Source organism: Tenebrio molitor, chromosome 9 (genome assembly GCF_963966145.1).
Source record: "Tenebrio molitor chromosome 9, icTenMoli1.1, whole genome shotgun sequence".
Classification (NCBI taxonomy): Eukaryota; Metazoa; Arthropoda; class Insecta; order Coleoptera; family Tenebrionidae; genus Tenebrio; species Tenebrio molitor.
In genome coordinates this window covers 10,442,898-10,467,699 of record NC_091054.1, presented here as the reverse complement: position 1 = coordinate 10,467,699, position 24,802 = coordinate 10,442,898, and the positions used below count along the sequence as shown (strand labels likewise).

Here is a 24,802-nt window from a genome sequence, read left to right as displayed (position 1 = left end):
TTTTTTTTTAATTTCTGGACTTGTACAGACTGATTCACATAACTTTCCGACCTTAACAATAGTAATTAACGTTATAAGTCCGGGAACTCATAGTTTACAGTACGAGTTAGACGTTTAAGGACGAGGCGACGAAGGAGCCGAGTCTTGAAACTCGAAACGAGTACTGTAAAAAGAGTTCACGGACGAATGTCGTTATGTATTTTATTTCATCCTGCCTCAAATTTCGTTTGAAAGAAACATTGAAATTAATTTCAAAATATTCAACAAAAGCTCCAAATCTAGTCACATTTTAGGAACATGATTAGCAACGGCTGTTTGGCAGTTGTTTATTTTGTTGAAATAATTTTGTGCGTCAAAATGACTTCTAAAGCAAATCCTCCAGAAATTGTAAGAAAATCTGCAGAAGCCTGTGCTGAATTAATACCTAGCAAGTCTGGTGAAAGGTACCAAAAACAATTCAGCCATTTTTGTAAATGGAAATCAGAAAATAATGTGAAGAAAATTACGCAAGAGGTTATGCTGGCTGGCCTATTTTTTAGATTTGGTTTAAATGGTTGTATTATTTTATTTGTGAACTACCGTTTTTAGTCTGAGAAAGTAAGTGCATCTTCTTTGTGGCCGAAATAGTAAAATTGTTAATTTGTATTTAGATGTAGTTTTGAATAAAACATTTCTTAAAACTGAATCATTGTTATTGCGATTGTTACTTTTGTGTTTCCAGTAGCAACACTTAACCGGCGTCCGGCCGTTTTTTGCGTTTTCCCGGATTCAAACTGATGACGTAAAGTATTGAAATTTGACACAGGATGAAATAAAATTTAAATACAGTCAGCAATACGTTTTTTATTTATAACTTGATCCAAAAACATGATTTTTTTTAAACTTTTGTATGTTTTGGACATCCCGTAAAAAAGTCTCAATTATAAAAATTTTAAAATGGCAGTAATCGACAATTTTTTTTTAAACTTAAGAAACTGACTCCTCATAATTTTATCAACATCATATCATCATATCCTTTCGTCATTGGAGCACATTTTAATTAGCAAAAATTATTACAGAATTATACAAAAAGAAAGTGTCAAGTGATTGTCAATAATACCAAGTGTCCATATTTCATAATAAATAAAGGGATCAAGTTATCACTGAATAACGTATTACTGGCTGCGTTTAAATTTCATTAGGGTCGGAAAGTTATGTGAATCAGTCTCTATTTTTTTTCATATCGATCTACGACAGTAAAAAGTTAATAATAACACATCCGCTGTGTTAGAATTATATTTCAAATTGAGTTTTTTCTTATTTATTAATTTGTTTTGACATTATTTAAATTTATTTTTTAACTAAACTAAATTTAAGAAATAAGTTTTAAAACACGATAAAAGAGAGAAAGTACGAAGAGGGACATTAATATACATACTAGATAAGGAAAAATACTGAAAAAATTAAATTGTTATTGTTAATTTTAAATATTTAGTTTTTATTGAAATAAAACATTTTAAACATAATTTATTTATAGTTTTGTATTTTTTTTTATCCTTTCTTGCCATCCACAATTTTCTGCATATATGTATGTAGTAACAAAAATTAATTTCAATTATCCAAAATATCCTTTTTTCTTTTGTTGTAAAATTATTTTTTTTTGCAAATGAGAGTTTGAAAACAAAACATTGGACCGTCTGTTTATATTTCGGTTACTCACGCGACATAGAAGACAATTTATTCGTTTTTGGAATCTTTGTGTATCTGGTTCTCTACATAACTCAAAAACTAACCGACAGATTTTCTTCAAATAAAGTTTGTTACAAAGAGAAAGTTCGTATTTGTGCTCTGCACATTGTCTCATCACGATATGGCATCAGGGAGTAGCGCCGTAATAATAAATTTGGGCATCTGCGGTGTAGTGGGCTCGCTATATTTATTTCTGTTTCGTCGATTTTTTACTTTACAGTTCTCAATACTCGATGTGTTCATTTTTAACGTTGTTAAGTTACCTTACTTAACAAAATTTTCGAAAAATATAAAAAAAGCTTTAAAAAAAAATCATCCTTTTGAAAGCTTTTTCGAATTATTTTCCGATTAAAAATTCGGACACTTCCTGTTCCTCTTCCTCAATATTATAATCAACACCACTTCCGTGTGCGGTTTAAGAATTAATTTTAATTTAACTTTTTCCTATATCCTTATCATCTTTTTTTCTGCTTTATTTACCATTACACGTTTCTAAAATAGATAGCTACGTACATACCTACTTCAATAAAACATGTTTTATTTATTTTATTATTAATTTTAACAAGAAGTGCTTTTTCATCCGAAATCTATTTTCCTATCACTTTCAATTTATTTTATTTTGCATATTTACCCAAAATTTATTTACTTTTGTGTGTTATCTAGAATTTCGTCGTATTGATCTTTACGCATTTTGCTTTTTCATTCCCCGAAAAATTTCTCCGAACTGCAACTCCACGTGTTATCACCACCAATGATTCACTTTGTTATCACACAAACATGCACTCCCAACACCCAATTACCGTTCATTAGAGCCGATGCTCATCCCGAAGACGGCCAAATATTTCAAATGAACTCAACACTTAGCACCCTCACCTCCGCATTATGCAACTCCACCTCCTAATTCCCGTTAATTCCCCGCAAGGCCAGAAGATTCCATCCAGGAGTCGCGCTTTGGCGAAGCCCGAGTGGCGCTCCTCTCGTCGAAATCCCCGCAAGGAGCAGGACTCCAACCTGCGCTCGTTCTTCGCCGGCAGTATCACCGCACGCTCGCCAAGATCAAGACGCTCATTATCCGCGCGCGCCGCCAAATTAATCGCCGCCACTTATAAGAGCGGCAGTTCGATTGTCGGCAGTCAATCGCGAAATAGTGTCGTGCGGGGGATGTGACTGGTGTCAATGTGGCGGTTCAAAGAGACCGGTGGCGGGTGTGTGCACCTCCTGCTGGTGGCGGGGCTGTTGGCGTTGGGGCGGTGCGACCGCAACGAGCAGTTGGTGGCGGTGAACGAGCTGCCGGACGGGGAGGTCGAGACCAGGGTGCTGTTCCAGGGGGTGAGCGCCAAAGAGGTCTCCGTCGGCAGAGGGTAAGGACCTACGGGGAAGGTGTCCGTCACTGTGACTTCCTCTCTGATTGCTATTCCGCGCGATTTCAAAATTCTTCCTCGAGAATTTATTACCTGGGAATCGTTGGGAGATGACCAATACGTCGATTATACAGTGCGATAATAAATCTCGCCGCTTTTGACATCTACAGTGTGTGTCAGGTGATTACAAGAATTTATCTCCTATCCGGAGCATTTTTCCAGTTGTACCATTGGTAACGACCATTTCGTGGGTGTCATTTCGACAATGTTGCAACTCATTAAATTCTCCGTCACCAGTTTTATGATTCGATCGTGATTAATTGACAGTTCAGATATCGATTGTTTGATCTAGATAGCACACAAATTCCATATACAGGGCGACTATTTTTCGAAATGTTGCCAAAATCATCCCTTCTCGTGGACAAATGGAAATTGTTGTACACGCTGTGACAGTTGTCAATTTGTAATAATAATAGTAATAATAGAATTTATGTCTTGTCGGTGCGACCAAACTTTTTAGTTTTGGTTTAAAAAAATGGTTCACCCTGAAGTTTTCCGAAAATTTTGGAAATTTCTGTAGGCGTAGATAAATACTTGATGAATCAATTTAAACATTGAACGTTTGTTAGATACACTATCGCTGTTTGCCAAACGATGCTACTGTGTCAATATCCCTACATTATTTATTTTGTTTACAGACAATTTTTCCATATTTTGCTTGCTTTGTCAAGTATTTGCGTGGTTTTCATTTTACACTAACTTACGTTGATGTCTGTGATTTTAGACGTTTTTTTAAATATTTTTAAAGAAATGTAGAGGTCCAAAGCGACATATTTTGAAAAAAAAAATTGTAATTGAAAATTAAATTTAAATAAATTCAAAAATATCCAAAAACGTTAGTGTTTTTCAGCGACATCTTTTTTAAAAGGAACACTCCACGTGTCATTCACCAAAAATGTAAAAAATTATACAGTGTGAGTTTTACAAATGTCAAATTTTATGAAACTGTAAATAGCATTGCAGTAAAAATAGTTTTCTAATTTATAGTAGGAAAAGGAGACTCTTCACACTGCAGTACCTGAAACTATAAAAATGAAGATTTTGAAATGTGTTTTTGGGGTTTTTGAATTTTTTCAAAATGACGAAACAAAACAGTGAGCTGTAGAATTAAAAGAAAAATAATAAAGAAACACAATTACGAAAGAAAAGTCTGAAACGAATGAACAATACTTTTCTGATTTGTAATGAAACATATTTTCGGATTTTTGAACTTTTAATTGTCAAATTGAGAAGATTTTTAAATATAGCTTTCGTTTAAATAAAATTTTTGGAAAATAATTTCAAATAAACACTCAGTTAATTTAAAAATGCGAAAAGGTACGTTAGGTACATTCTTATAAAAAAAAAATGTTGACAAATTGTACCAAAAAGAAGATTTAGAACTTCTGATTTTTTTGAAAACTGTAAAGATTTCAACTAATTTCCAATAAATATCCAGTTGGAGGTGATTTTTCTTTGCTTTAATTACACCGGGTGTCTAATGGACCACTCTGTATAATGCAATGTACTAACGTTTCTTTCGAATGCATTTCTGTAGTTTCTAACTATTTTTCTAGAAAACAAGACAAATCTTCAATTCTCTCAGATTTGTACCGGTACAAAAATATACGGGTGTTCCATTAAAAAGACAACCGTTGCAGATAAGTGGTAGCCCTGTACACACCAAACAGCTTTCTCACCTTTCAGATACGGCAAAATAAATCATTTGTGTCGCTCTAGGTCAACGCGTCACAATTTTTCAAATTGTTTTTCAAAAAAACATGTCCTTGACTTACATCTCCAGATATTTTTTAGTGTTACAATTAATGCAACGTCTATCTAACCGGCTTTAGAGATTAAAAATATTGCAACAATTTCTCCAATAAATTATGGCAACCTAATCCTAGCATGCGCAATTCATATTCCGTCAAGGCCTGCTTTGACAGCTCAAAACAGTCCCGTTACTGGCACTTTTGTGATTTGTCATTTCTGACACGTCAAAAAAAATTCTTCTCTAAAACCTACTCCACTCTGCTGTGCAATTGTGTACTAATTGCTGTTGGCATTGGTTTCGTGTCTTCTTAATTCTTAATCCCGCCCAAAATAATTGAGTCGAAACGATCAACGCGTGAGTAGATAGAGTATCACGATAAGATGAATGACTTTAGATAAAATTACGCATCACACCACCAAATTCCAAAGTCCACCCATTCATAATAGGTAATAATTTTAATGTCAGTAATAATAATGGTAAAATGCCGTTTATGGCAGGTGGCGTGTCAAACCTGCAGCGGACCAATCAAGTTACGCACCGATCTGGTGATTCACGGCCTATTCTATCTGATTGTGCACCAATCGGCGATCTGATAAGATTTTTCTCATCTTGATCTTTCTAGAAACGTTCAAATTCCATCCAGAATTCGACAGTCAGGATCACACCACACGTTGTAGGTACTACTCGGTATCTCTTATCGCGAGATCCTGTTTGGCGATTTATTGCACTGTTTGTCATGGTGACAATATTGTGTCTCAAAAAACTTATCACTTGTGTATTTTTAGACAACTAATTGCTCCCCGGCAAAAATCGAAGATTATCTGACCCCCGACCCCCATTATTAAAATGTCAAAACACTCATCGAACGGAAAACTTCTCTCATTTTGTCCGGTAGGAGTTGGTCCTGGAGTATCAAGTGTTCTACGACATGCCAAAGAAATTTTTGAGATTTCTTGTTTGGGAACACGATGAGACATTTTTGAAATGGAAAGTGCACCAAGAGTGACACTTGCATCTAAACACCATTATTATTATTATTATTATGTATCATCAATTCCCACCACTGACCCGGCAGTTAACCGGCTTTCCTTATTATTATTATTTCGATTAGTCAATTCGGTGTAAGATAACTTGAGATCTAATGCATAAAAGATAAGTGGAAACTATCTGCTGTTGGTTGAGATAAGTTAGCCTTGAACGTCAGCTGTCAACAATCACGTTGGCAACTTAGCAATTGACATTTCCCCCGTCCTCGTGTTTCCACTTGCGTCACGTGCCCAATCAAAGCCGACAAGTTCAGCCGAAATTGACACTAACCTCGACTCCCCGGCTCACGCAACGCTCGTTACCCGCAACATTGTCTAGCCGCCATCTCGCATTCTTTTGTTTCAATACAAATATGTAACTTCGCCTACTTGATCCCGTACTTGATATGCGCCATTGTTTATTCGGTAAAATGTGTCCGTACTTGTAATTATTGTCTTATCCGCCCATCGTCGATGGGTCGGCCCCACCGATTCTCTTTTTTTCTCAAATTTCACGCACACCCAGGTCGTACTCTTCGTGTGTGCTACGGGCCCCGTGCTCGCTGCCCGAAGTAAATTATTATCATTATTATCATCCCGCGACGTGCAGGTCGGGGGCGGCGCATGCCGACGCGATTCGGTTCGCATTTCAGGAGTAATTCAATCAAGAGTGACTCACTTGGGTTTGATCTGCGGACCTTGTCGCCCCTGCGTCAACCCCAATCGAACATTAGTTATGATTCTTTTTTTTTGGGAATTTTTTAGAGGGAGGAGCCGACATGTGATACTGCTGTAAGAGCCGGAAGGGTTGGGGTTGTAATTATCAATCATGGGAGGCTGCGGGCAAAGGATGTCAGAACTAATTTACCCTTCAGGCGTATAAAATAAAGACATCTACTAAAATAATAACAATACTCGTACCATAATGATAACAATAAATATCTTGTTTATTTTTGTTTATTTATCACTATTCGATAATAACATGCGTAATGATCAATTAAGCCGGCCTGAATGCCGCATCAACGGGTGTGTTGTACGTAATTATTTGGATTAAGTGAACTTAGCAAATCTGCATTTGTTCTTTGGTGAATTTGGTCGAAATAATAATAATAGCGGGCCTTCAAATAAATTTATATTTAGAGCAACCTATGGAAATTCAATTGTTTGCAACATTTTTCCAGCGTAGAAAATGAAACGAAATAAAATTAGGTCAGAAAATATTTTTAATTTTTGTAGTGCATTCTTCCTATTCTCCCTCCACGGAATATGACAATATGAAATTGGGAAAAAGCTTACTATGTAACCTGTGTAACTCCGGAGAATAATTGGTTACCTACAAAAATTACTTTACGCTGTTAAAAGAATTAGAATGTCTCCTACGCCTACTCTAAATAAATATTTATTTGAAGGCCCGATAGTAATAATTTTAAAAAGTTTTCTGATTTCTTTAAAATTGTACAGGCTTTTTAGTTTCTCTGCGGCGCTGGTCCTTCGCGCGGCCGGATCCGGTCCTGCCCCCTAAGCCATCGCCAGCACACCTCGACGTCTTCTCCTGGGGTAAAAACTGCTCGTATGTGGGTTAACAGTAGGCTCAGAGCCGGATCATTATTGCCCCTTTTAGTGATGCGAGTGCAGCCCCCTTTGATGGCTCCACTCGAGCGGCATTGTTTCAAATGGCGCAATAAAATAAGACCATCAATTCCAGCCGAGAAGTGGACAAGTACTCTCGGCTACCACCACTAAAACGACGTTTACACATTATTCCTGAGCGAGACATTTTTTCCGTCTGCGTCCCACCCCCCAACCGGATTAAATTCGAATTAAAACGCAGAAATCGAGAATGCGAGTGGGAGGGGTCGGAACAGCCCCCGGAGATGATTTAGGTGAGGTGGTGGTCACGTGACAACATTCTTATTAAATTAGATTTCGGGGATTTTGTGTTTGATTGGTTTTTTGGTGGGAAGTTTGGAGTGTTTGTTTTTGTTGGAAGCGGACCCGGGATGTGAAAATGGCGGACTTTGATGTAATTGATTTGTAAATAAACTTGTCGAGCCGGATTTTTGCGAATTATTCGGGAAAGATATGATAAATGTGCGGAGAAATGTATAACGTAAACGGCGAGACCGAAATAGACAAGCGTGTAACGGTTGCAGTTACGCAAGAGAACGTAGCGTAAACAGAGAAAAAATAAAATTAGTGGTACGGTTGTGACGTAAAATGTTAACAAAATGTGTTACGTTACGTCACAGCGACAAGCTACGGTGACAATGAAGGCTCGTTCAGTTTTTTTGAAAATAAAAAATAGTTGGGCCAAAAAAAAAGCGCAAAAGAATTTAAAAAATTCGTGGTCTGAAATTTGTTTCTATTGAATTATGTATTTTATAAAAAAAAAAATTGACACAATATCGCGAGTTCAAATGAAATCCTGGGCTGGGGAGGCGTTGGAAACCGTCAACTGTTGTGCTTTTTTAAAGCGTAGATTAATTGGAGCGTGTTGACAGCTAACCTAAAATTTAGAGCCAAACAAATCTTCCTTTTTTCTTTCTTTGCAATGTTTTACATTAAAAGTAAAATAACTTAACGATTCCTATTCTCGAAGCAAATATCTAAGCAAAAAACAAATATGTTTAATTATACACAAACAAATGTCATTCGTGTCAAATGGCGGGAAATTCAAACTTTACACTGTTCTAAACGGTTTAATTTTTGCAACGCCTACTCAGCCCAGGATTTCATTTGAACAAGTTTCTGGAATCACAGCAAAAAAGATGGTACGAATAAAGCACTACGGTCTCCCGATTTCACTCCAATCGAATTGATGTGGTGTGATATCGATAGTTTGTTTTTTTTTTCAGTCCACTATCTGGTTCTATGCTTTTCTTCTTCAGAAGGAGCAATTGTGGTGGCATCTAGAGGTAAAATCGAACAATCCATTCTTCCAACGGTTCTCCAGTAATTAAATTTAAAAAAAAAGTAATAGTTTGAAAAACGTTTTGTTCTCCGTATCTCGGTCTGCCTGCTCGGGTCTTCTCGAGAGTTAAAAATCGTCTCAATTAAACCACTCGAAGAACACCTCCGTCTTGTCGGTCCCAGCGATTAAATCTCTCCGGAAAAAACGTTTGTTAATTGTTTCGAAAGTGTTGTACCATTTTCTGGTACGACGGGTCCGGGCCTCGTACACGTAGAAATTAGAGCGGCACCCTTCGCATCCCAGAGCCGGGTCGATCAATCAGAGCGGGCCGATGATTCCGATAGCGCCCTCGGATTACTTCTTCGCCAACAACAGTGGAATCGTGGTGGATTACCGAATGGGATATTCGTGTCGGGTGACTTTTTCCGTTGCGTAATTTCGGCTTGCGTGTCTGCACTCCAGACCGGATGACTCGATTCTTCAAGCCGAGATCGAGAGGGTTGTCGAAAGCACTCGCCCTCTCCCTGGCCTCTTCACGGCCCATTGTGGTCGACGCCCGTTCCCGGATTTGCTTGATAACTAAACGCGGCCATTAATACCGAGGGAAAAAATTCCGGCCGCGTCCTCACTTATCGCCACAAAATCATTTTTATTTATTGTTATTTGTTCCCATGTGCGCCGTATTTACCCGGCCGGGGTGCGCTACCTGCCCCACCATTTCCATAATTCCGGCTAAGAGCCTCCGTTTAAGGGTATTTGTACATCTGGAAGGAATTTTCATGTTTGTATATTATTGTATGTAAAGTTAACTGGCAAAAGGAGAGATGCGAGGGGCGCGAGTGGATGAAGAAGCGACCTCGGAATAATAATGCACCAATGAGTTACAACGGTACGTTCCACATACGCTCATTAAAATTTATTACAAATAAGTTGTCGGGAATTTGATTTTTCTGCTGCTATAATTGGAGTAACGGAGAGTGCGACCAGGGACGGACCGAGCGGTTTTGAGTAGAAGAATGCCGACTCGAGAGGGACTGGAGAATCGACATGAGAAAGCAAAATTTTATTTTGTCTTGAGAGGGATTAGGGCGAGGGTCGTGGTGGGTGGTAACAGAAATAGAACGCTACATGATGAGACATAATAAGTGAGAGAGAACAAATTGTCAAGCGGAAGAAAAAATGGAATAAGGAAGAAATGAATGAAAGAGAGATGAAGAAATATCAGAAAATAGTAAAATGTAGTACAGTTCAAATTGTCAACATTTTGTGACAATAACAAGAGAAAAAGTTGTTGCTTGAAGCAATGAAGAAAACTGACAAAATCTTGAAAAAATGAAAAAATAATTAGTTAATAATAGTTAAAATCGTGGGTTTATATATTATTTTTTAATAGACCAAACAATTTAGAAGATTTACGGCAAAGAATTCGCGCTGAAATGGAACAAATAAGCCCTGACATTATTGAGCGCAGTGTACAAAGTGTCGGTGAGTGCTAAATGGTTGGCGGGAGGCAATTTCAACATTTGCGTTGAACTTTATTGTTAACCTTAGATGTTTGTTTGCTTTTGTTTGAGGTCAATTAAAATTTTTACAATAAAAATTAAATTAAATTTTTGAAGTAAAATTTGTCATTTTCTCAAAAAATTGTTATGTAAGGTATCAATTTTTTTAATTCATCATTTAGCTAGTACGAAGGCCTATCAGAAAAAGAAGAAAAAAGTGGGTGTTGTCATTTAAAAAAATATATTTATGACGTCATAATTAAGAGATGAAAGAAAGGGTGTCAACATAAGTAAAGTATTGAAGAATATGCACTTTTTAAAAACAAAGTTGACTTCTTCGAAGATTTTTTTCAAAAATTAATATTGACAGTTTTGTCTGAACTTTACAAACGCACTGTATATTGAAATGTAAATTGTAAATTGTAAGAAGGAAGAGTGAAAAAGAACGTAGAAGAGTGAATAAGTTGTTAAGAAAACAAAAAGTTGGGACCAATTAAGATTAAAGCAAAAGAAGAACAAAAAATACGATGAAGAAATAGGGCCAAAAAATTTAGAAGATGAAAAAGACCGCAACGAGAGTACCCAAGTCAAATAGAAAAGTACTTTTGATGATAAATAGAAAAAATGCAGTACATGTATGGGAAAAAGATGAAATAAAAAAGCAAAAAGCAAAAAGCAAGAGAGAGAGAGAGAGAACAAAAATTAAAGAAGAAAGATTTTAAGATAATGTAGTGTTGTGTTTATTAAACCATCATATTTTAAAAGGCTACTGAAAAAGAAACGGTAGAAGAAATATTTGAAGAACGAAAGAAAGAAAACATTTAAATTATACCGAGTGACTATAAATGATTGAAAATTATTTTGTTATGTTGGTAACACATTTGAAATCTTTAGTTGGCAACATCGTTGGCATGACACACGCAATTTTTAAAATTGAAACAAACGTCAAAAAAATCTAAATCGACAATGTACTTCGTGACTTAACCTAACCTAAATAGGAATGATTGACAGATGATGCATGAGAAGACTTGCACTACCAACTGCATCAGTGTTGCCAATCCACTATTTTCCTTCAATCATTTATAGTCACTCGGTATGTCCGTCATTTGAAATTAAAAAAAAAATGAAGCATCAGTGAGGAAAATATGAAGAAACAATTTTTGAGGGAAGAATAGTAAAAGTACATTGGTGGAGAGATGAGGAATGAAACAAACAAATTAAAATTTTTGAAAGTTCAGTAGAAAATATGTAATAAATAAACTGGACGAATAAAAATATGGACCAAGAAACATTAAGGTAAAACCGGCCATTATGTGGGAAGAAAAGGAAAAGGAGAATTGACTAAAAAAAGGAAGACGGGCAAAATCTGGGTAGAGAAGAATGGATCGCTGTTTTGGTATTAAAAAGGAAGATACATATGAAGTCTAAAGAGGATCGGAAGAATTTTTGATTGTAAAAGGAAGAAATAATAACGGAAGAGCTTCCTAAGAAGATACGGAATTGAAAAAGCACTTGAAAAGAATTATCACGAAGCAATCTGGTAGAAAGTGTAGAAATATTTCAATAAGAAAAAGGGAAAATGAAGATCGCACTGAAGATGTAGCAGTTAAAAAGAAGAACAATCCTGATAAAAGAAGAAAGATGTAAATGAAGTCCACGAGTATGGGGACTAATATTAAATGGAAGACGAACAATAGCAAGGAGCCAAAAGAAGAAACATTTAAAAAACTTTCTTTGCCCGATGAAAAAACTTGACTTGGAACAGACAACTCGGAGATTTCAGACAACTATTTATATTAGGTATTAAATAAAGTCAAACGTACATCAAACGTGCGTGTTCAGCCAATCAGAGCGCTTGCTTTCATCCAATCAAAAATGTTTATCCCGGTAAAAACGTCCTACTACTCTGTCATCTGTCAAAAGTGATTAAAATTGCATGCTACTCCTGTCAGATTCTCAAATTGTTTTTAATAACTGTATTACATATAAATAAAAAATTACCTAACGTTAAAGTTTGTATTCTGGAATTAATCTTGCCAAAAATAACACGATTTAATTTTTTATATCTGATAAATTTCTCAATTTTCACTTAAATATTTTTGCTTTATGGGTCTGTCACAATAGTGTTAATGTTAGTGGAGATGGCAATGGTGATGTTAGTAGTCCAGTGTTCACAATAATGTTAACGGAATGTTACTCTTACAGCTGTCAACGTGGTGTGAACTGTCACTGCGCCTGCGCGTGCGTGAAATTCTCGATAGTGATTGGTAGATGTTAACGAAGATGTTAAAGAACCAGACATTTTCTGGATCTCTTAACATCGTTTCTAACATTAACATCACCATCACCATTATTGTGAACGGTTGAACGTTTCACCAATGTTCTGAAGATTAACATTCTGGCTAACACTAACATTAACATTACCATTAACACTATTGTGACAGATACATTAGACAATGTTACTCGTTGATATTTGGGCATTTTTATTTGAAGGTTAAACCCTCGACCTAAAGCTCTCAGGCCTAACCAGAATAAAAATACCCAAATTCAACTCGTAAAATTGTCAAAACAAACAGTTTTCGCAAAATTGAAAAATTTATCCGATAAAAAACTAGTTCTTGTAATTTTTCCTTCGATTAAACGCTTTGTTGTTTTATTGTATTTTATCCGCTTTGTTTAGTAAAAAATTGTGATTTCCTCTATTCACTGTAACTTTTTTTTTCGTAGGTCTCCCACTGACATCAAATTTCGCCAACTGGCAGACAGGAACCACTTAATCCAACTGATCTACAACGACGGCGAAGAACTGAAAGACTGCGAAATCATCCACCACCGCGACCAAGTACGAAAGTTCCTGCACTCCTTCAAAAGCGACTTGAGCAATCTCATAGCTACCTCAAACGTCACAATAGAATCCCTAGACAACAAACAACTCCCCGAAGACATCTCCACGTGGTTCAACACCACCAAAATGCGAAACGCCTGTCGCAAACTCCACCACCAAATGAAGAAACAGGCGCTGGAGAATCGCCAAACCGATAGGTAAAAAGCGTCCACGTCGCCGTTTCTGTCAAACGTATTGTGTCTGGTGGGGGCTTGTGTTGCTTCTTTTTGTGTTCTTCGTCTTCATCTTCTCTTTCTTCTTGTGATCAGGTCGAAGGACAGGCGAAAACGATCGATTTTAATAGTGCCGGGTACCTTGTGGTGTGGCAACGACCATGACGCGAACCGATACACCCAGCTGGGTGCCATGTCGAACACTGATAAGTGCTGTCGAAGACACGACCATTGCAAACGGAACATTCCAGGCTTCACCACCAAGTTTCACTACCATAACTATTCACCATTCACTCTCTCCCATTGTTACTGCGACTCAAGGTAGGCACCCTTTTCACAACCGACTCAGATGGTCCAGAGAAAAAATTTTCTATCAAAACTACGACTTTTCAATTGGACTCAGATCTGACGATCAAGCGGATAAAGCGTATGTGTCTAGTGGAGACAAGACGAGATTGTCCTCGTTGTTGCGTTTTTATCTGTGGGTAGGAAAAAAAATGTTTTTGGATTTTTTTTTTTGGTGAAAATTTGGAAAAGTGCAGTTTTGGGTGGGAGGTTTGAGAAAATTTGTATCTGATGCGGACCATCCGAGCGATTGTTTTTCGGTGTGGTTCGTTCTTTCGGTGCGGCGGCCTTTGGCCCTCCGAATCAGTGTTTCGCTTCGCCGCCCCCGTCACATTAAAAATTCCGTCTGTGATGTCGCGTTCGGCGCCATTTTTTCGCCTGAAATTCCTCTAGCGCAAATCGATCGTTTCGCGTCAAAAAAGCATCACGAAAGCCGCAACCGCCACCACGGACACAATGCAAACGCGGCGCCTTCTCACCCCGTCGTGCCCCCAGGTCCAAGCGGGACGTGTCCGACCTGCTGCGGGTGCCCGGGACCAAATGGTGCGGCAAGGGCTACTCCGCCGACAAGTACACACGCCTGGGGGGCTTCTCCAGGACGGACAAGTGCTGCAGGAGGCACGACCTCTCGTGCAGGTTCTGGATCGGCGCTTTCGAGACCAAGTACGGACTCTTCAACTGGAGAATTAACACGATCATGCACTGCAGCTGCGACGAACGGTCAGTAATCATCATCAAATATGCGTTAGGTGTTGAAAGGCGGCTTGTGCAACCAGCTAATGGGACAGTCGGGAAAAGGGGCAGCAGAAGGGGGGCTAAGTGGGTAAACAAGAAGGCGAGTTTTACTGCGCCTTCTTAACACCAATTATCACGGTTAAACGGTTGGTTAAGAGGTGAAACGTCAAATATGGACAAATCTACACACAGAAAAATTTTCTGCTTTACGTTAATAAACATTCCTGTTTTTACTTGTGGTGTATGATTTAGTTGCACACACATCCATTTGTTACTCTATATTAAGAAAATTTACACGGAACACAGCTTTACTCCTTAGAAGAAATGAGAAAAAATTACGACAATTTCCTGCAACCAAACCATTTATTTGCAATATCGTTATTATACACAACTAATACTTCCTTGTGTGAAGAAAATCAAAAAGATTTGTTTGAATGCTGTAAGACATTTGTTTGCGTTTAATAACATTTTTTTATGGGAATGAGCTGAGGAATGATTTTGTTTCAAACAAATCAAAAAGGATATAAATGAAAGAACAATTTAGTTACCATTATTAAATTTTATTCATAAGAATAGAATTACGTTCTTCCGATATCGGGTATCGACGAACGTGCTTTTGTAGTAAATTTTTGTAAGGATGACAATGCATTTAACATATTGGCATTTCGACTGTGCCAACGTCTAATGTGTGTGTGTTCTTGTGAATTGTGGAATTTAGTAAAAATAATCAAAATGGAAAAGCAATATTGGGACCTAGCTAGATTCCTTATTGAAAAGTGTAACCTAGAACATTTGGTGCAAGTCTTCACAGGTGAGTACCTACTTTTACCTATTATTGCGCAACATTACATATCGAACCCTGCAGCAGGATTGTTTCTAAGGCAGTACTAAATTAAAATAGAATAAATCACAAAGGCTAATGGATTTTAGTATTTTTATCATATTTTCACGTTTTTAGCTTTAGTAATGGGCAGCAGCTTGTAACCACCTGATCCTGATAGAGTTATCACTTATCAGTTCTCACCCATCCCGTTCCTACAGATGAATTTCATATTTTTGTTCCTCGCTCTAAGTCTGTGCACTATGGCGTTCGCGCCACAGAAGTTATCTAAAAATGTAGGTTCAGGGTGTAATTTGGCGCGCATTGTTGATATTAATTTCTGAGGACTAAGTTATCCAATTTTTATAATGGTCATTGCATGTTCAAAAGTTTTTGAAATTTTTTAAGAATAAATAAACAAAATATCTAATTGTTCCATAATGTCACTAAACTGGGTAATTTCCACACTCTTTTAAAACATGGTTAACCCCAAGCTAAGCATGTGAGATTTTATTTTATTAGAGTTAATTTCTGCCAAAAATTAAATATCCACTTGGTTACTTCCACTAATTGTCGCAAACTTTTTGAAATAACTGGGTCCATTATTGAGTAATCTTACCATACATAAATAAGTATTAATTACACACATTACCTCATTCTAAATTTCTAAATTTATGAATTAAAAAAATACTGGATTGAATAATCAATTCTCCTTCTTTATCTCATCAATAATATTCTATAAAATTTTGATGGTTATTGTATATTAGTGAGTCTATTTGCACAGTTGTTACTTTCAATATAAAGAACTAATCATTCTCTCTTTATCTATCCTTATGCACTTTCTGTGTGAATGTTCTGTATATAGGAACTAAGTAAATGTGAAAATATGTAGATACCTCGTAGCATTATTAATGAAAAATTTATTATTATAAAAAATGTTCATTGTAGAAAACCAAATTACTCTAGAGGAGTTGGAACAACTAACAGGAAATGATGAATTATTTTCGACAATTGTACCGTCAATAGGTGAACGATTAAGAATAAAGAGACATTGGCATCATAATATACATAATGCACAACCGTTACATGTAAGCTTATTTCGTTTAATTTTTTTGGTTTAAATGAGTATACTTATTATGCTTACTATTTTTGTGTGTTTATCTTTCTTGTGAATCACATGATCACGTGCACCATAGAATAATACGTTCCTGTTCAACAGGGCGATTATCAGCGACCGTCAGAGGATACACCTGACATTACAGATTCAGAAGTTTCCACCATCACCATACCATCAACATCAAATTTATCTGCAAACAGTTACGAGTATGTCAATGACAGATTGAACGCTGAAATAGAATTTGACAACGATACCGAAAATGTTCAATCGGCAACAAATCAACCTCTCCCGAACACAATATTGAATGCTGAGATATTAATACTAGAAAGTAATAATGAACATGAACAATCAGATCAACCTCTCCCTAAAAAAATGAAGCTTGGAGATAATACTTTCCATCAGTGCATGGTGGATTTTGACCTAAAGAAATTACTTGCTAAAACTGTTACTGGCCAAGCCATAATGGCGTCATACAATGACAGAGGGTTGAGTCCTAAGTGCCAAGGGTATTTAACGAACATAGTCATCTGTAACTTTTTTGATATCGATATAAAGTTAGTACTTATAATTACGTAAGTGGTAAACAGTGGGTGTGTTACAATGATTATTTTTCTCCACCAGCGTCCGCCTCACGAATGACATATTGTCACAAGTCGCCAATGCGATAGTGGATTTATTTCCAAAAGAATGCAAAGAAGTGTACTTTTCTGCTCCAGTTCCTAAAAGGTACTCCAAAACCAATACAGCTGGCATAGCAAGAGGTAAACTGGTAGACAAAAATCGAAACATGTTACAATTTTTAAGAAAATGCAAAATGCTATCCAAAAAGGATACCTCTGAAGACGATAATGGAGGAAGTGGAGATGAATCTCATGTTGGTATGTAGACCTATGCATATTAGGTACCCCCATTTCCGCGTGGGGAAGGGGCTTATACCATAATGAGTGGAAATGGGGTAACATTATCTAGGTATATTTATAAAACGAATTACATTGTAGATTTGGATGATGTAATGAGAAGCGCAGATTGGCTCAAAAACAATTGCGAGCCATTTGAAAGTGTTTTAGCGCACTGGAAAAAATCATTCCAACTAAGAAAAAAGTTTTCTTCTCCTAACTCCAATAACGACCCCATTACGATATCATCGATTTATGACGACTGGCCTATTTTAAAATTATCCACGGGATATTTACTGGTAATGCTTTAAATTATAAAATAACTGGTAGGGAACCCATTATTTCACAAGTTTGCGCAACAAAACCTAACGTTGAAATTTTTTAAACGAATAATTATGGGGCACCCCTGCACACGTTTTCATAATTAGGTTCCCTTGTTTTTTTCAGATAGAAAGTGATTTCGAAGAACTATATAAAGACAAAGTTTGCATGCTTTTCGAACATTGGCCATCAACATTTGAAAGCGTGTTAGAAGTATCAAAAAACAAGAAGCCGACCAACGGCATACTGTTTGAATTGCTGAATGGCGGAAAGCTTAAAAAGGGTAATTCATAATTATCTTGGCGCGTTCTATATAAATAAAGTGCGATATGATTTCTGTAGATTCCGAAGATGTCATTAAGTTTTTAGTGTTGTTCGAAACAGTTTCGAACAATGCTAGCAAAGTGGTAAAGAAAGGAGGAAAAACTTATTGGAAACCTACGGTGGCAGAATCTCAGGAGGGTTTCATTCTTCACGTTAAGGTATATCATTCTGTTTATATTGAAACAAGTATATTAGTAATAGCAATTGCAGGCTCCAAGTAACATTCACGATGCCATTGAGGCGAAAAGGACTAAAATGGCCAGCTTTGGGATGACCGTCCAACCATACATCATCATCGTCGGCCCAACATTTTACGACATCCAGACTGTTCATCTCTACATCCATGACACTTTATATACAGTGCCAACTCTGCTGAAAGCCGTTGACGTATGTTTCAAGTCTTTTATAGTTTTTGACTTACAATATCCGTTGGAGGCTGAACATATATGGTTTCTTATCCAGTGGATCATTTACGATATTCATTTAAAAAGTGATAAAAAACTGCCCCAGATCTTCCAACTCCACAATCAAATTAAAAATCAAAAATCAGTATAGGATCACAATGTTACGTTGCACTTTATGTCGAAAAACCTTTTTGAAATGCAATATTTTTATTTTTCATCTGAAAGTACAACATCCTTTGCAGCAAAATTATTTATGTGGTTATCAATATTGTTTACGTAAATTTTCCAATGTATTCAGTTTGAAGAAACATATGAACAGCAGTAATCATTTGGTTGTAGCCTCAAACCATATTAAGACAAGGAACGTTTGCGTGGACAGTGACTTAAGTAATCGAAGTAATGTATCTCAAAATGACAAAGATGATAATGCTGCCATTTCTGATTTTGATGAAATAAACACTAAAGATATACCAGTTCAACTTACAGACACAGATCTGACTCGATGTCTCTTAAAATTTATTGGATCCTTATATTGTAATCCCTCCATAACAAGAAATCTTGTCCAGGAGATAATCTCGCATAGTTCTGAATTAATTGATGACATACTAAACTATATTAAGATTGAGTTAACAAAAGCCTTGGATTCCAACCTTCATGGAATAATACAGCCGATATTTAACTTCAGTGTATTTGAAAACTTTAAAACAGAATATAAACGTTTTAAATACATGGAATCTGAAAAATACCTAATACAGCCAAAGTCTGTTGTTATTGGTGAAATGCCGGACAGTCGTAGAAATCCGGAAAATACAATTATCATGAGCTCAAGAAAATGTGAGGCGCAAGTAATTCCTATGCGAAAATGCTTAAAAAAATTTTTGGAACTTCCTGGCGTTTTTACCGTCATTCAATCATTTATTGTCAGTGAATCAAATAAGGATCAGGAATTGTCTAGCATTTTTTGTGGGAGCTTGTGGAAAAATCTACAACACACTTTTGGTGAAAAAATTGTTTTGCCGATTTTACTGTACTATGACGATTTTGAATCGAATAATCCTTTAGGTTCTAAAGCTGGTATACATAAAATAGGTGCCTTATACTATACAATTGCTGGCATTCCACCTTCTTTTTCTTCAACGTTAAATAATATTTTTCTTTGTCAATTAATGTACAGCTCTGATAGGTCAATGTTTGGAAATAGAAAGGCATTTAATTCATTACTTGAGGAATTACAGTTTCTAGAATCGAATGGTGTTACTTTACAACTTCCAGAAGGTAATTTGCGAGTTTACTTTTGTTTGTTTGCTGTATTAGGAGATAATCTGGGACTTAACTCTTTGCTCGGATTTACTGAATCTTTTAGCAGCCATTATTTTTGTCGTAAATGTCGAAGCAGCAAAGCTGAAACTCAGGTGGCCATTTTTGAAAATTATTCCACTTTGAGGAATCAACAAAATTATAAGCTTGACGTCGTTAACAAAGAATTTGGGGTTCAAGGTTCCTGTATTTTTAACAGTTTAAAAAACTATCACAATGTTGAAAATATCACATTTGACTTAATGCATGACATTTATGAGGGTATTTGTAGATATGATATGGCGAAAATTATAAAACAACTTATATCAAAAAAATATATCTCACTAAATTGCTTAAATCACCGATTGAAATACTTCCAATATAACAGCAATGTTGACATAGGCAATCCTATACCAGCCATTTCTGACCATCATCTAACTAAGGGTTGTTTAATAATGTCGGCTTCAGAAATGGCTGCTCTTGTAACTTACTTTGGAATAATAATAGGTGACAAAATACCAGAAGGAGACGAACATTGGAGGCTATATTTGTTGTTATATGATATAGTCGACATAATTACGAGTCCTGCAATTACAACTTCTAATTTGAGCCTTTTAAAATGTTTAATTGCCGAGCATAACAGTCTTTATCAAGAATTATTCCAAGAAGGCTTGAAACCCAAGTATCATTTTTTAGTTCACTATCCTTCAACTATGCTATGTGTTGGTCCTCTAAAACATCTATCGTCCATTCGTTATGAGGCTATGCATAAATTGTCGAAAGTTAATGCCCACATTGTTAACTCTAGAATAAATTTGCCATATACGTTATCACTAAAGTTACAATTGCGATTGGCATATAGACTTTTGAGTAATAAGGGAATCGAAAATTCGTTTGAAACTGGCAAATTCCTTGGTACTTTACAGAATTATAACTTAAACGATGCATTTCCTACAGACTGCATCAGTGACTTGTATGTAGTTAGTTGGGCTAAAATTAATGGAATATTCTATAAGATCGGTTATGCTTTTCACGATAAAACAAATGACGTAAGTGAACCAATTTTTGGTGTAATTCGAAATGTTGTCACAGACTGGAGCGGTAGCGTTTACATTGTTTATGACAGTTGTGTCACTGTGGGTTTTAACAGTCACATGGCAGCATTTGAAATCGAGATTTCAACTAAACAAAATAGAAAAAGAATTATAAAACTTAATCCACAACATTTAATTATTCCTCGATCCATTCATATAGGAATTGATGGAACACATATGATTGCAAAAATTATTCAGTAAAGGTTTTTCGGCAATTTTATAAGCTTTTCCGTTCGTAATTTAGTTAAGTAGTCTAGTTAGAATAGTTAGTTAAGTAGTTTAGTTAGAACTGCAATGTTACCATGTATACATAAACCAGTTCGTAAGTATTTCTTAAATAAAAAAATATTTGCAAAATATATTTTTTTAATTTCCAAATATGTACCTACATACCACCTATAGATAAAATATGTAAATTTCAGGAATAAACAATAAATTTGCCATTAATAAATCCTTCACAACTAACAGCCGATAATTAATTTTTCAGAAGACTATTTTGATACTCTGAAATAAACAACTATAGAACGTTCTATCCACACATTTTGCTGCAACTGTAAAGCTAGAGTACATGCTAATAAACTTGCAGTTTCTAGAAATAAATTGTAACTTCTTATAAATAAAGAAGGTAAGAAAATTAAAATATACATTTGTTGTGCGCAGTAAAGCCAACTGGAGGCTAATAAAACTATCGAAATTTGTTCGCAATGTTTTAATTCTCACAAACAAATTTAAGTGACTCCAAATAAGCAAAACTCCAAATTTGTAATTAAGCGTTTGTGGTCAATAGCAAACGTAATGCAATTAAATGGTTTAGTTCCTATAAATAAAAGTTTAATTCGCCGCCGGTAAAGAAATCATTTATTGATGAATAATTAATTTTATTTATTTGAAATAAACTGTTCTCTGTGTGTATAAAATTTCAGGACGCTCTGATCGATCTATCGCTTTCACTTTGGCCTCGAGAAAAGCACAGTTTCAGACACTCTGGTGCTGGGCCGTTTCACACCACGCACCATCGGTGGTCACTACTTTTTTTCCAAAACAAAACAAAATCGGTTCGTACCGAAAGAAAAAAACATTTTAATCAATTTTGTCAAAATTGCTCAAAAACCAAATCAAAACGTAAGCTCCATCCCGCAAGAGCCTTATCCCATCTATTTTGGGTGAAATAAGAACTGCATTACCGCACACATTTTCGTTACCACACGAATTTTCATTACCGCACGCTTTTTTATAATAAGTTCTTATCTCACGCAAAATGGATGGGATAAGTGTCATTTATCTCACGCGCGTAGATAAGAACTTATTACCGCACGCATTTTCATTACCGTACGCTTTTTTATAATAAGTCAAAGGCATACTACTGAACTGTACAATTCGAAGCGAAAGGGAGAAAGACAGCCTCGTTGGCAACATTGTGCAGCGTTGCCAGAGTCAATTTCATTTTCCTTTTAAAAAAAGTTCCAGAAAATTCATTAAAATATGCAATATGGCCACTGAATTTATCAGATTTAAGCCCAATTCACTGTGCAGAGAAATTATTTATTCTGTTGCTTCTTACCAATAACTTGTTGCTTGCTCAATTTTTACAATTATTTTTTGTGTCAAGTGTCAAATCCCTCTTTGGCTATTACATATTATTATTATTACAAAAAGAAAACATTTGTTTTATTATTGAATTTTTATTAAACTACAATTGTGTCTGCCACCGTCGTAAACAAAAGTATAATTTTCTACCGGAAATGACATCAACTTTAAAATTTGAAATGACACCTAACGTTTTTTTGTAGTGTCAGTGCAAACAGCGCCGCACCCTTTCACAGTTAATAATTTATTTTATTAGTTCAAGTAGTTGTAAGTGCTTAAAGATCGATTGTTGCTGAACAATACTTTTTGTATGCACAACACCAGGTGTGGCAAATTTACGGTGTGGTCACAAATAATAATAAAACAAAGGAAGTCATCTCGATTTTATGCAACTCTTTCTCTTCGTCTACAAATTTCTAAACACATCAACAAGTAAATTAATCTCAATTGGATAGAATTCACAGAAGACGAACGAATTCCAAATTCCAAGAATCACTGCTGGTACACTCGATTACGCTGTAATTATCTAGTTGGTCTAGGCTCGAATAAATTGTAAACGTCACCACCATGTTCATTTGTTGACGTCATTGAACCGCACAAATTACAGTCGGAACAGTTGCGCGTCCTATTGTGAAACGAACTGCACCCCGAGACAATAATTCAGTCCGCACCTGTCCCCTAGACAAATGTTTCGATGTCACGACAGGCCGAACAGAATTTTGTGAATTTTCAGAAGGGCCCCCTGCCGTTCCCAACAAAGGCGCCCCAAGTGCCGAAACGCCGCCGCCCCAACAAAGCACCCTCCAACAAAGTGAGCAGCGACTTAATCCCCCCTGACAGTGAAATCATTCCGGACTGGCTTTCCTAATTGGCCGCATTATTCCCAAATATTATATTAACAAGTATCAGATCGGGCCGATAAGGGTGGTAATCTGAGCCCACAGGTCCAGGTAGTTTTTCTCCGTAGATGTCGCCACGATAAGGGTTCAAATATTTGTCCTGTCGGAATGCAAATATCGACGAGGGAAAAATCGAGCGTTAGGCAAGGAGACGCTAAAACCGCCCCGGAGCACTTTCGCAATAATTAAATGGTTTTCGGCTCGCAGCTTTGAATATTTTAAGAGATGTCTAACAAGGACTCGATTAGAGTCGTCTCGGTGTTCCGCAATTGCTCGCCGGCTGTCAGAAAAAGACGAGAGCGGAGCGATCGCGCCCGGCCGAGACGGAATTCAATCGGACCATTGTCCGGTCGACGCGCCGGCATGGGCTCCCGATAAGCGGCAGCTTGATTAGTCCCCAGGTCATTTAATTTTTAACTCGGTAAATGAATTACCAGACGGTGCAGACCACAAAGTGCACTCAAATTTTTATTCGTTACTGTTATTATTGTTGGTGGACGTTAAAATGAATCAGCAAGGGCATCTTCTATATTAACTTCGACTCTCCATTAATTCCTATAAAGTGACGAGATAGCTTGGTCTCGAAAAGGATCTTGCTATCTGACAACGGTTTTAGGTCTTCCTTGACAGATGTCCAACCAAAATATCGGGTGTTCATTTAAATTGATTCTCAGAGTTGGCGTTGAAGAGTCGATTGTGACCACAAACAACGCAAAAAGTGAGGTTAGATTTAAACAGCTGGAGCTGATTCGTGATCTGTAATCCGTGGTGCGTTCACAATCGACTCTTCAACGCCTACTTTGAGGGTAAATTTAAATGAACACCCGATACAAGTTAATCTGAATCAAGAGCCCTTGAAACTGCCAAGACGCGAGAGTGCACCGGATTCAATTGGAGCATCGCGCCGCCGCCGCCTTGGTTCCCATAATTGGTATTTTTTTAAATGTGTGGTCAGCGCCGCCCCCGAGCGAACCTCATCCGCGCGATAACAATCGTGTTTCGAAGTCGCCGGGACAAAGGAACCCCAACGATCGTAAAATAGAGAGATGGTGGCGGCGGTGGTGGCAATGAGACAGTAGGCCGTGTCTAACAATTGACAGGCGCAGAAAGGGGGCGGCCAAGTGTGAAGATACTTCTCAATCAGATAATACTCGTACGGGTCATTTCTTTGCCGCCTCCCGCTTGTGTGTCAACGCGGGCCGGGAGCCGCCTCCAGGGCCGCATTACGTTTCTTTTTTCTCTCGTCACGCACCGACTGTTTGTTGTTTCGCCGCCGCCTCGGATGAAAACTCGACGGAAAAATGAAGCTTCAACCGAGCGGAGTGGCCCAAGGGGGACGACGGGACCCCCGAAATTCGGTCAGAGGGAGTCCGGCTCTGGGGCCGTTAGTCATTTGTAGTTTCTGCTCGAGAGGAGCCACGCACGGCGGTTAGCGATACCCTAATATTTTTCCAGGGGCGGATTCGACGATAAATTCCCCACAGATACGTCGCCGTCCGGTGGACTAACAACACGATTTGGTTTTATCGTCGTCGATCAATTAAATCTATTGGTTGGCTCGTGCGAC

At 37.0% G+C, this 24,802-nt stretch overlaps 2 protein-coding genes across 3 annotated transcripts in view; both read left to right on the top strand.

Moving 5' to 3' along the window:
- The first annotated feature begins 2,711 nt into the window (after positions 1-2,711).
- Positions 2,712-24,802, top strand: part of LOC138139197 (uncharacterized) — a 29,716-nt gene continuing 7,625 nt past the window's right edge. Inside the window, exons 1-4 of the mRNA XM_069059390.1 lie at positions 2,712-3,089; positions 13,068-13,382; positions 13,494-13,718; positions 14,136-14,462. Coding sequence (XP_068915491.1) covers positions 2,905-3,089; positions 13,068-13,382; positions 13,494-13,718; positions 14,136-14,462 — 1,052 coding nt within the window. The 5' untranslated portion in view covers positions 2,712-2,904. The remainder of the gene's footprint in view (positions 3,090-13,067; positions 13,383-13,493; positions 13,719-14,135; positions 14,463-24,802) is intronic.
- Positions 14,656-21,099, top strand: LOC138139189 (uncharacterized). 2 transcript variants are annotated; one of them, XM_069059380.1, is made up of 7 exons: positions 14,656-16,385; positions 16,517-16,968; positions 17,036-17,292; positions 17,413-17,609; positions 17,758-17,914; positions 17,974-18,113; positions 18,166-21,099. In XM_069059380.1, exons 1-7 carry the CDS (start codon positions 16,233-16,235, stop codon positions 18,508-18,510), a joined length of 1,701 nt encoding a protein of 566 aa, XP_068915481.1. In that variant the 5' UTR covers positions 14,656-16,232; the 3' UTR covers positions 18,511-21,099. The 2 variants fall into 2 exon arrangements, with proteins under 2 accessions (XP_068915481.1, XP_068915482.1); XM_069059381.1 differs by lacking the exon at positions 14,656-16,385 and having other exon boundaries at positions 16,504-16,968.

Excerpts from the sequence above, each read along its gene's own strand:
- LOC138139189 (XM_069059380.1), top strand. The coding sequence starts at position 16,233 with ATGTTCATTGTAGAAAACCAAATTACTCTAGAGGAGTTGGAACAACTA. Across the intron at positions 16,386-16,516 it reads ATAATGCACAACCGTTACAT|GGCGATTATCAGCGACCGTC; the intron begins GTAAGCTTATTT and ends CCTGTTCAACAG. Across the intron at positions 17,293-17,412 it reads TGGAGATGAATCTCATGTTG|ATTTGGATGATGTAATGAGA; the intron begins GTATGTAGACCT and ends ATTACATTGTAG.